Raw genomic sequence first — 13,168 nt, 5'->3', positions numbered from 1 at the left:
GCTCTGCACCACGTAACGTTGGGCTGTTTATCAGTCGCAGTGCCCAAGGTTTACCACTACAGGGCACTGCAAGCTCACAGGGTGTTTTAAACTGGCCATAAAATAAGCTTGACGAGCATCAGCCTCTTACTTCCCCCCCACCCCCAAGTAAATGAATCCAAGACTAACGAGGGTTGTGGAGGCCAAGTCAATGGATATTTTTACGGGGAAAATGGATAGATTCTTGATTAGTACGGGTGTCAGCAATTAGGGGAGAGAAGGCAGGAGAATGGGGTTGGGAGGGAGAGATAGATCACCTAAAAGGCATAGGTTTAAGGTGAGAAAGGAAAACTTTAAAGGGAATCTAAGTGGCAAACCTTTTACACAGAGGGTGGTGAATAGATGGAATGAGCTGCCAGAGGTGGAGGTGGTGGTAGCAGGTATAATGACAACATTTAATAGACATTTGGACAGGTATAGTGCATAGGAAACTAGGCCAAAATTAGGCCATTTGGCCCATCAAGTCTACTCTGCCATTCAATCATGGCTGATCTATCTCTCCCTCCTAACCCCATTCACATGCCTTCTCCCCAATGGATAGGAAACCATCAGAGGGACACCGGCTAAAGGCAGGCAAGTAGGCTCAGCGTATATAATCAAGTTGGTCAGTGTGGATGAGATGGGCTGATTGGTCTGTTTGTGCTGCAGAGCTTCATGAATCTCACTTCTCTCCCCACCACCCCCTGCAGTTTTAGATCTGTAGACCTCAGTGTAAGCCAACTATGGTTAGGACACAAAGTGCACAGTAAAAATTTCAGTCATCACGTCTGAGACATTGTGTTGCATCACTTTTTGTACACAATCAAATTGTACCATGCATTAGGGCCTGAGCTGTTCGGGAGATTGAGCAGGCTGGGACTTTATTATTTAGAGCGCAGGAGACTGAGGGGTGATCTCATAGAGGTGTATAAAATCATGAGGGGAATAAACAGGGTGAATGTAGAGTCTTGTACCCAAGGTAGAGGAATCAAGAATCAGAGCACAAGGGTTCTCTGGAGAACTTGTTTAGGTGACATTTCAGATAAGGTTAGTCTGAAGATGCACCCCAACCCAGAACACTACCAATCTATGTTCTCCAGAGATGCTGTCTGACCATTATGGGCTCCAATCTCCCCAAGGTCATCAGTTGCCAGCCCCTCAGAATCGTTCTAGTGTTTTCTCGCCTCCAGCTTCCCCCCCCCAACACCACCTCTACTTTCAGTCCGAAGGGTTCCAACCCAAAACGTCACCTAGTCCTTTTCTCCAGCGATGCTGCCTGACTCGCTGAGTTTCTCCAGCATTTTATGTCCACCTTCGGTTTCAACCAACACTGAGTTATTCCAGCATTTTGTGTCATTACTTCAAAAATGATACTACTTTGGTCACAGCAAGAAAGCTTACATTTTGTAAAAGAGCAAAACTGCTGGTAAAGCTTCCAAATAACTTGCGGATGACAAAAATGAAAAAAATGCCAGGATATCCGACCATTATCTATCCTACAGCACATGATCATTGTGAAGCTACACAGATAGGAAGCAGACAAATGTTGCACCCAGTCACATTCCTGGTTTGGAGAGCACAAGGAAGTATGACCATAGCAACCAGCTTATCAGCATGCTTCATATTTCCTCTCTCAACAATCTACACAGAAATGGTGGTTCTTGGACTTCAGCTTTCATAACTACCTAAACAAATTCCAGTCACATTTCACATTTAGTGTGCCGAAGATCTGTTACTGCATTCTTGACGAATATGTATCAAGCAGTTACAGTATAAAGTTCATAGACCTGTGTGGAGAATTGGCAGATATGTGGACTTGTACCTTCTGGTCCTTCATCTTTTTGGCACCCTGGGAAGTTCGTTTAAACACAAGAGCTGAAGACATCACCAACGGAACACAGCTGAAACCAGTCTATAACTATGGCTGGAACTTTCTGGGTTTGGATAAGTGCAATGCTTGTATTGGAACATCACTGTGCAAAAAATTATTCAAAGAAGAAATCAGGTGAGATTTATGATTTTACCGTGGTTAGCAGAACCATTTGTGACGGGCTGTAAACACTATCAGAAATGAAAAACCAAATATATTCAGAACACCAATTTATATGAAATAATCCTAATTAGATTTTTCTAATTTATGTTCACACTGATTCTAGCAACATCAGTTTAGTTTTGGGAAGAGTAGTTTGTACGGGTACAGGAGCGAATTGAAACTGCTCCCTACAATTTGAATTGTTTCCTTTCCACAGAGATTGTGAAATTTCCTTTCAGTCGATTTAGGTGTCTCCAGATGAATTTTCCATCTGAATGCTGTAATAGTTTGGAAATTGTGACTGGCAGAATAAAGTGTCACATGATGAGAACCCATTTGTTTAATAGTTTATTGCTTGATTCTTCGTTACATATTGGAAACAGTGCTAAGGGAAAATATTTGCTGAAAACAATAATCTAATATAAACCATTGTTGTTACTTTACAATGCCATAATCCAATATAAACCATTGTTGTTACTTTACTTTTCAGTTTCTGGCCAGATCTGAAATAAATAAACCTGACATTTTATTTGTCAGTATTGTATTGGTTCTTTCGACATTATTTGCAGGAAAAAAACAAAGAAACTGAATGTGAGAAATTTAATAACAATTAGAATTAAAAACTTGGGGGTGAAATTGATCTATGATGGAGTGTCCGTGAATCAAGTATGTTCCATTGGAAAAAATCAGCTGTGGTGTAAAATGACTGCTAATCAACACCAAGCTCATTTCCTGCCATTGTATTAGACCACTTGAATCTCACTTCAGAAAGTTGCCTTCCTTGCCTCCTTGCTTCTCAAACTGATCGATCGTGGTGCAGCACATATTTAGTTAAGTTTAGAGATGCATCGCGGAAGCAGGCTCTTTGGCCCACTGGGTTCGTGCTGACCAACGATCACCTATACTACTATCCTACACTCTAGGGGCAATTTACAGAAGTCAATTAACCTAGAAACTTGCACGTCTTTGGAATGTGGGAGGAAACTGGAGCACCCAGAGAAAACCCAGAGTTTCAGGGAGAACATGTAAACCCTGTACAGACAGCACCCTTAGTCAGGATCAAACCCAGCTCTCTAGCTCTGTGAGGAATCGACTCTACCTCTGCACCACTGTGCCACCCTAAAAAATAGTTTTTAAAAAATGACAAGGACATGAATGAAACCATGTAATAATGGAAATGAAATCAATACACTTTATACAACTCCAACACAGATCTTTCTCATGGCTAAAACTTTGAGAAGTTTCATTGACATGGAGGTAATATGAAAATACAATCTGGCAACGTCATTCCTACTCTTCCCAATATGGGTATCAGACCTACCACACCCAACTCTTTCCTGTTGAAGGAAACAAACCCATTTATATCTTAGGCTGAAGTATGAAAATGCTGAAAGAACTCAGCAGGGTGCTTGTGTGATGAAGAGCATCAATGTTTCAGGTCAAGGACCCTCTCATCAGAACTGGAAAACTGAGAAAACAAGCATGTTTTAGATTGTTGAGACATAGATTTGGGTGGAGGGGAAATGTTCAAGTTAGGGTGGAAACCAAAGCTGTCAAGGTAACAATAAATATCTGTAGATAGAGAAGGAAGAACAAAAACATTCAAATGGAAATATACAGCATCAATCCATGAAGAAACAAAACCTGGTCCCTGAACCTGTTCAAGTCCAGAGGGGTGCAACATACAGAGAAAGACAAAAGATCAATTTTTCACTGGTACCTCATTGTCACGTACCAAAATACAATGAAATACCTTGTTTTTGTATTACAATTCTGTAAAATCACACAGCCGACCTCACCTAGGCAGAGAGTCGCCACGTATCTGGGGCCGACAAAGTTACAAAAGTTCACAAAACAGTCTCATCATCTGCCTGTCACTGCACATGGCAGCAGGTCACCCCCCTGCCGAGTCCCTCTTCATCAATGCCCCCGGGTCCCTCTTCATTCTCGACAGCCCCCTGCAGGGCCCCCATTTCGTTCTCGCAATGCTCCCTGCCGGCGCCCCCTTCATTCTCAATGGTCCTCCTATCGGATTCCCCCTTCATTCTCGGTGGCCCCACCGAGCCCACGTTCGAAGGACAAGATGGACAAATAATCAGGGAGTCATGGAGGGAATGATGAATGAAGAGTGAAGACAAGGGGAAAGCGTGTCTGCTGCAGAATCCCATTGATGGTGGTGGCAATCAGAGGTGGATGCATCTAATGTGAAGGCTGGTGGGGTGGGGTGGGAAGTAAGGCCAATGCTACCCTTGTTCACGCTGGGAAGAGAGGGCATGAGAACAGAGTTCAGAAAGTGGAGGAGACAGGACCCAAGAACCCTGTAAACTATGATTGAGGGAAAGTAACGATAAAGGGGAAAATAAGACAGCTTTAACGGCATGGAAAGTCTCATCATCAGTCGATACAACAGAGACTATCTGAGCATTGAAGGGAGTCGTTGCAGGAAGCAGAGCTAAGTGGGGGACATAGCTGTAGTTAAGATGGCTGTGGAAGCTAGTGGATTTATAATAAAATTAAATTGCAAATCCAATCGTGCATCTTCCCCCGACCAATCAACCCAGATTAACTATTTTAAAAGTTAGCGAGCTCGGAGCAGGAAGCATTAAGGGTGGCACGGTTGTGCAGCGGTAGAGTTGCTGCCTCACTGCGCCAGAGACTTGGGTTCGGTCCTGACGACGGGTGCTGTCTGTACAGAGTTTGTACATTCTCCTGGCGACTGTGTGGATTTTCTCCATGTTTCCCCCCACATTCCAAAGACCTACAGATTTGTAGGGTAATTGGCTTTGGTAATACTGTAAATTGTTCCCAGAGTGTTGAGCAGTGTTAGTGTCTGGGGTGATCGACAGTCGGCGTTCTCAATGGGCCGAAGGGCCTGTTTCCACGCAGTAAATAAACTAATAGAAGATGTCAAATACAGTGGGATTAGGATGGAGAATTAAAAAGAGAGGTAACCGGAAACCAAACATCACACATGTGGAGTGAACATGCGCTCTCTATCTCTAAAGTCCAAGGGAAAGTAATTGCTAAATCGCATAATACCATCTTTGGTAAGCACACAGAGTGAAAGGATAAAGAATTGCTTTTCTCCAGGATGCACAAGAATCATTTCCCAACATCTCACGTCTCCACATTGTTTGCAGATTTGAGAACTGGCTATCTGCAGATTTAAGACTCCCTCCCAGCCACAGGAAGACGTATTTTGCCAACTACAGCGTGGATGCCGAGACCAGGAAGGCGGTTGTCATTTCTCGACTACAAAGCCAGTATCAGAATGAACTTTCTGATCAGAAAATCTGTCTCTCAGCAGCAAAGAAAATACGCTGCAGCATTGAAAATGTCCTTAGAGCCACAGAGCGTTTCCAGAAATGGCTCACAGCTGATCGGCTGACTGCTGAACTGGTTCAGGTATATTTTTCAATTACAAAGCATAAAAGATATTGGATTTTTAGTTTAGTTTAGAGATAGTGTGGAAACAGGCCCTTCGGCCCACCGAGCCTATGCCGACCAGCGATCCCCGTACATTAGCACTACCTTACATTCTGGGGACAATTTACAATCTTTTACCAAAGTCAATTAACTAACAAACCTGTAGGTCTTTGGTGTGGGAGGAAACCGGAGCAGCCGGGGAAAACCCAAGCGGTCATGGGGAGAACATACAAACTCCATATAGAAAGCACCTATAGTCAGGATTGAACCAGTTTTCAGGTTTGAATTAGGTCACCCTTCAACCTCCTGTGCTCCGAGGTCCCAGCCTATCCAATCTCTTCCTCCAAATTAAACTCGCAAGCCAAGGCAACATCCTGGTGAATCTCACCTGTCCCATTTCCAGTATTGACATCCTTCCTGTAGCTGAACAACCAGAACTGCACATCGTACTTCAAGTCTGGTCTCTCCAACTGCATCATTATTTCCCAATTTTCACACTCAAAACCCAATTAGCATTGGATGATTGCCAAAGTTTGTTATCAATGATAGCTTATTATGAAAATTGAGTAGAACCTCCCTTGAATAGTGGATTCAGAAAGTATTTGGACTCCTTCACCTTTTCCACATTTTGTTACATTACAGCCTTATTTTAAAATGGATTCAATTATTTTGTGTGTGTGTGTAGATTGATGATTAAAAAAAAAGAGTTTTATCCATTTTAAAATAAGGCTGTAACGTAACAAAATGTGAAAAAGAGAAGGGGTCTGAATACTTTCTGAATGCACTGTATATCAGTCCGATCGCCCATCTCTTATACTCAAATTGCTCAGAGGTTTCAGCAAATGCAGAGACAGTGAGGTCAATAGGAAGACAGAATTGCTCAAATTCTAAAAGATTAACAGACACAAGTTTAGTTTAGTGATACAGACTCAGAAACAGACTCTTCGGCCCACCGAGTCCGTGCTGACCAGCGATCACCCCGTAAACTAACACTGTCCTGCACACAAGTGACATTTTACAATTCTTACCAAAGCCAATTAACCTATAAAGCTGTACATCTTTGGAACGTGGGAGGAAACTGGAGCACCCAGACGGGGTGAACGGGCAAACTCCGCCAAGACAGCACCCGTAAGCAGGATCAAACCCGGGTCTCTGGTGCTGAAAGGCAGCAGCTGCACTGCTGCGCCATTGTGCCGCCTGATGTGTAAATGAGACACTGAGCAGCTGAGTGCTTTTATTTTTGAACAATACTATTGCCTTTCTCCGAGCTGTTCATGCATTCCCTTATGTATTCATGCACAGATTTAAATCAACGTTTATTTGTGCTGCAGACCCTCCCAAGCCCCTTACTGAGGTGTCCATCCCAGCGCCTGTTGGACCGGATTGTTCGACGTTACGCTGAAGTGAGGGACTCGGGCAGTGTCCTGATGCAGCATTTCACCGATCGAGACAAACTCCGACTGCTCTATACGTTGTCTATCAACACCCACCCTCTTGTTCTACAGGTAGAGTCCGACGCAACTAAAACTCACTTTCATAGTTCCTATTCTCCACTGTGGATGCAATATAACATGGTCAACCATTTAGAGCAAATAGAGGGACAAGTAACTTTTTAAATGGTGGGAGTTAAAAAAATATTAATGTTCAGGAGGGACCTGGGTGTTCTTGTGCAGGAATCACTGAAAGTTAACATATAGGTAGAGTAAACAATTAGGAAGGTAAATGATACATTTGCCTTATATTTGTTTGCACGAGGAGTTTAATCACAAGAAACGTTCTGCTAAAATGATATTCATCTGAACATTTGGATAATTCTGATCCATCTCCTCAAGGTAGGGTACACTTATGAAAAAGGCAGTCGGCAGATGGTTATTATATTTATTCTGCAGTGGCAGGTTTGTCTTATGAGGAGAGATTAACCTCTCAGGGCTGCACGGTGGCGCAGCGGTTGAGTTGCTGCCTTACAGCACCAGAGCTAGGATTAATTCTGACTACAGGTGCCGTCTGTATGGTGTTTTACGTTCTCCCTGTGACTGTGTGGGTCTTTGGAGTGTGGAAAGAAACCAGAGTCCCCAGAGAAAACCCACGCAGGTCGCGGAAAGAACGTACAAACTCAGTACAGACAGCATCCGTATTTAGGATCGAATCCGGATCTCTGGTGCTGCAAGGCAGCAACTCGACCGCTGCGCCAGAGCGTACAGCGTTTAGAGCGTACAGCATTTAGAGCAAGATCTAACATTGAGGTCCGATTAATGATAGTTCAATGGTCTCCAATGAGGTAGATGGGAGGTCAGGCTGCACTCTCACTGATAACAATTCTTCATCTAAAAATCCAACACTCCCCTGCAAAACTGACATATAGATATTTTCAGCTTTTCCCAGGGATAGAAGGATGGCCATTTGTGCGATACTTTGGCTCTTGTGGTCGACTAATGGTGACTCCCTGGACAAAACCTATCAAAGAGTTCTACAATGCATCCCCTGAAGATACTGCCGATGTTGCCTACCAGCTTCTACAGATTACACACTTGCTCGGAAACAATGACCTGAATTATTTTATGTACTACACCAGTGTCCATGACAATATGTTCGGCACCTTCGAGGATGAGAGACTCTACATCATAGACACCAGCACAATTGGCATCATTGACAAGCTGGAAGGTAAGCATTCAAGAGAAACAAGGAACTGCAGATGCTAGTGTACAAAGAAAGACACAAAGTGCTGCAGTAACTCAGAATATAGATTACCTGTTCACACTAGTACTATGTTATGCCATTTGACAGAGGCCAATCAACCAACAAACCCGCATGTCTACGGGATGTGGGAGGAAACCGGAACACCCGGAGGAAACCCACACGGTTATCAGGTAGAACGTATAAACTCCACACAAACAGCACCCTTAGTCAGGAGCTAATCCGGGTCTCTCGCACTGTGAGGCAGCAGCTCTACCAGCTATGCCACCGTGAAACCACATTGAAAAAGTGATATCAACTTTATATTTAATTTAAGCACAAAGTCTAAAAATGTTCACGAGGGGTCTCGGCCATGTGAGTGAAAAACACTAGTGAAGTAATTAGATCACAAGCTGACAACAGATGAGGTGAAGCATTCAAGCAGCACTCCTGAATCGGTGTCAGAAGGTTGTAGTGAAGAGTGAAGCCCCAGTTCAGGGAAAGTGGCACCAAATTCCTATTTAATGTACCTGTGGGGAAGCTCAAGGAAATAGAAGTATAAAGCTCAATAAGATCCCACATTATCCTGATGCATCCACTTTCATGCTCTCTCCCAAAAATTCAATTGTACAAACTGCACTGATTTCCCCTTAGACATCCTGTGAGTTACATCCTCAATATAAACCAATCTCCCTTCCATTGACTCCATTTTCATCTCATGCTGCCTCAGCAAGGCTACCAGCATAATCAAGAATGATGCACCCCAGCCTTTCCCTCTTCTTCCCTCTCCCATCAGGCAAAAGGTATAGAAGTCTGAAAACGCACACATCCAGATTCGGGGACAGTTTCTTCCCAGTCAGGCAACTGGACCATCCTACCAACGACTAGAGAGCAGTATTGAGCTACTATCTACCTCATTGGAGTCCCTCAGACCATCTTTGATCAGACTTTACTGGACATTATCTTATACTAAACATTATTGATGTTATTCCCTTCATCATGCATTTGCACACTGTGGAGTGCTCAATTGTAATCATGTATCATCTTTCCACTGATGCAACAAAAGCTTTTTACTGCACCTCAGCACACGTGATAATGAACTAAACTTAAACTCAAAAAAGGGAATACAACCAGGATTTCCCTCAAAAATAAACATGCTGATTTAGACTACTCACATTGTAATCTTAATATACCAATATTACACTATATACCAATCATATTGTCATGGACATTGCTCAGTAAAATAGAATGCACATATATCCCTCACCATCCTCCCAACTGAAGGTTGTGGGATCCACAGGAAGCAGCAATGTTCACGGTCAGCTTTTAGGCATCAAAAAGCCTTCTGTGTTGTCAGCAGCATGGCTTGGGTAACCAAATCTGGTCCACTCTCCTCCCCACAACCTATTGCTTGTTACTGTTCAACAAATTATAGCTATATTATAACAGTTTATTAAAACTATATAGTCTTAATTCTTTTAAAAATAGACATTGCTCCTGAGACATTAAAATAATTATCAATGTTTCAGAACATACAAATACATGAGTCATTGAAAGTAGGCATGCAGGTGCAGCAGGCAGTGAAGAAAGCGAATGGTATGTTGGCATTCATAGTGAGGGGATTTGAGTATAGGAGCAGGGAGGTTCTGCTGCAGTTGTACAGGGCATTGGTGAGACCACACCTGGAGTATTGCGTACAGTTTTGGTCTCCTAATCTGAGGAAAGACATTCTTGCCATAGAGTGAGTACAGAGAAGGTTCACCAGATTGATTCCTGGGATGGCAGGACTTTCATATGAAGAAAGACTGGATAGACTCGGCTTGTACTCGTTGGAATTTAGAAGATTGAGGGGGGATCTTAAGGGGTTGGACAGGCTAGATGCAGGAAGATTGTTCCCGATGTTGGGGAAGTCCAGAACAAGGGGTCACAGTTTAAGGATAAGGGGGAAGTCTTTTAGGACTAAGATAAGAAAGGGTTTTTTTTTCCACACAGAGAGTGGTGAATCTGTGGAATTCTCGGCCACAGAAGGTAGTTGAGACCAGTTCATTGGCTATATTTAAGAGGGAGTTAGATGTGGCCCTTGTGGCTAAAGGGATCAGGGGGTATGGAGAGAAGTACAGGATACTGAATTGGATGATCAGCCATGATCATATTGAATGGTGGTGCAGGCTCGAAGGGCCGAATGGCCTACTCATGCACCTATTTAAATAACAAATAAAAAAATTAAAATAAATTAAAGCAAACACCCCAAGAAGTTAAAAAGACAACAATTGCCAAGGACATCCAAATCCCCACAAAAATAACTAAAATTAATCCCAATCCAACTATTCTGAAACAGGGCAGGGGAGTTATTGAGTTTTTCCTCAATCAGCATCAGGAAAGTACATTGGCTGGTTGGTATCACACTGTTATTTGTCGGAAGGTGGTGTCTGCAAATTAAGCTACTCGCTCGGTGCTCCGATGATACAACCAATGAAGGTAAATCATTTTGGGTATAGTGGGATTGTGAAGTTTCTTTCTCAACCTCTGAGAAAATGGTTAGTTTTTATATTCTTTCTATTAGTCAATTTTCTAGCCATTTTAAAGCTGTTTTATACCCAACATGACAATGTAACCTCAGATCTGGTGCAGGGTCACTGTCTTCAATGAAGATGTGGAAACCTTTCGAACAGTTTATAGTCAGAGTCACACAACATGGAAACAGACCCTTTGGCCCATCTTGCCCATGTCGACCAAGACGCTAATCCCGAGTTTGACCCATAACCTTCATAACCTCATACCCGTCCAAATGTCTTAACTACCTAAACTACCTCATTTGCCACCTCCTTACCTATACCCACCACCCTGAGAAAAAATTGACTATGAGGTTCCTATTAAATTTATCCCCATTCATCTTAAATCAAAGCCTAGTCCTTCATTCCCCAACCCTGGGAAAAAGTTTAGTTTATTGTCACATGTACAAACGTACAGTGAAAAGCTTTTGTTGCCTGCTAACCAGTCAGAGGAAAGACTATACATAGAAAATATGTGCAGGAGGAGGCCATTCGGCCCTTTGAGCCAGCACCGCCATTCGTTGTAATCATGGCTGATTGTCCACAATCAATAACCCATACCTGCCTTCTCCCTATATCCTTTGATTCCACTAGCCCCTAGAGCTCTATCTAACAAATTATTACAATCGAGCCATCCACTGTGTATAGATACATGGTAAGGGGAATAATGTTTAATGCAAGATAAACTCCAATTAAAGATAGTCCGAGCATCTCCATTGAGGTAGATAGTAGCTCAGGACCATGACTGAAAAAGACTGCATTCAGCCTATCCATTACACTCTTGAATTTCTACAATACTATGAGATTACTCCTCAGCCTCCTGTGCTCCACGGAATAAAGCCCTAACCTGCCCAACCACTTCCTATAGCAGGCCCCCAAGTTCTGATAACATCCTCTTAAATATTCTCTGCACTCCTTTCAGTTTAACAGTAGTTTTCCTCAGAACTTTATAAAAAGTTAATTGACAACAGAAAAGTCCTGTGTCAATCCACCCCTAAAATTTGTCCCACTTTAAAGCACTGGTTATGCACTACCAGAATGAAATATCCAGTTGTTAAAATGGTTGGCGATATGTTTAAACCCCTCTCTCATTCATGCATTAAATATATACTTAAATATATACTTGTCAAGTTTGAACAAAGTCGTTCATTGTCTTTAGAAACAGGAAACAGACCCTTCGGGCCATGGAGTCCGTGTTGACCAGCGATCACCCTGTACACTCGAACTGTCCTACACACTAGGAATAATTTACAATATTACCAAGGCCAATTAACCTACAAATATGTACATCTTTGGAGTGTGGGAGGAAACCGGAACACCTGGAGAAAACCCACAGGGTCACAGGGAGAACGTACAAACTCCGCACAGACAGCAGCAGTGGTCAGGATCGAACCCTGGTCTCTCTTGCTGTAAGGCAGCAACTCTACCGCTGCGCCACAGTGCCACCCCTTATTCTACCTCAATGTCACCTTCCTGCACCAACCCAATGTCTAGTAATTCCCTAAACACTCAAAAATCTCTCAAGATCTGCCTTGAATATACTCACCTACCAAGCCTCTTGATAAGAGTTTCCATTGATAGGCCTTCTGAAGTGTCATTGTTTTCTCTTTTCCATCCTGAATGGCCAATCTCTTTAAGATTTACTACTGGGCCCCTGTAGATGAACAAATGTGCATAAAATATGATTTGTTTACATGCAGTTTCATTTTTCTGCAGATAAGGAATTTGTCCATGGAAAAAAGGATATCTTCTCTTGTTTGACTTCAGACTGCAAAACTGATTTTGCACCTTGTGGGAATATCAATGAGGCACTGAGCTTCACAAAGGTGTGCAGGGATCTCCTGCCTCACCTTGTGGTCGGAAAATTTACCTCTTCCCCAAACGTGCAGAACCAAATAGACAAATATCTGGGTGTCTGCGGTGATGAGATGCTCTCCACGAAGGTTGTTCTTGAGGCAGCTGGGTGGCTTATAGAATTGTTAAAATCATTGCGCTCTTGTGATCCCCGTTTCAAATACAGATATCCAGAATGTAAATATAATAAAGACTATTGATACCCTACACCTTCGCTAAGGTTCAACTAGTTTGTATTGCACAGTGTATTCACCTACCTTGCATTTGTGCACATTTATTCACATACAACAAATTACATAATGTGCTGCGTTTCTGTAGAATATTCCATGCAAAGTCTGCAAGTTCAGCTCACTGAATAGGGGTGTGGAGTGAAATTCACATTAGGCAGGAATCGTGATGGGTAGACTGATGGGACTGAAGCTTGATAAATCCCTAGGGCCTGATGGTCTGCATCCCAGGGTACTTAAGGAGGTGGCTCTAGAAATCGTGGTCACATTGGAGATCACTTTCCAATGTTCTCTCGATTCAGGATCAGTTCCTGTGGATTGGAGGGTAGCTAATGTTATCCCACTTTTTAAGAAAGGAGGGAGAGAGAAAACAAGGAATTATAGAC

The 13,168-nt window shown here is 42.8% G+C and overlaps 1 protein-coding gene across 1 annotated transcript; it reads left to right on the top strand.

Annotated features, from left to right (window-relative positions):
* The first annotated feature begins 1,625 nt into the window (after positions 1-1,625).
* dipk2b (divergent protein kinase domain 2B) lies at positions 1,626-12,755 on the top strand. Its single transcript, XM_078408697.1, has 5 exons — positions 1,626-2,023; positions 5,191-5,455; positions 6,808-6,981; positions 7,849-8,137; positions 12,418-12,755. The coding sequence occupies exons 1-5, from the start codon at positions 1,827-1,829 to the stop codon at positions 12,753-12,755; spliced, it is 1,263 nt and encodes a 420-aa protein (XP_078264823.1). The 5' UTR covers positions 1,626-1,826.
* Positions 12,756-13,168: the final 413 nt, after the last annotated feature.

The sequence above is a fragment of the Rhinoraja longicauda genome, chromosome 12 (assembly GCF_053455715.1).
Source record: "Rhinoraja longicauda isolate Sanriku21f chromosome 12, sRhiLon1.1, whole genome shotgun sequence".
NCBI classification, from domain to species: Eukaryota; Metazoa; Chordata; class Chondrichthyes; order Rajiformes; family Arhynchobatidae; genus Rhinoraja; species Rhinoraja longicauda.
Note: the sequence above shows the minus strand (reverse complement) of the source record. Positions and strands in the feature narration are given on the sequence as shown.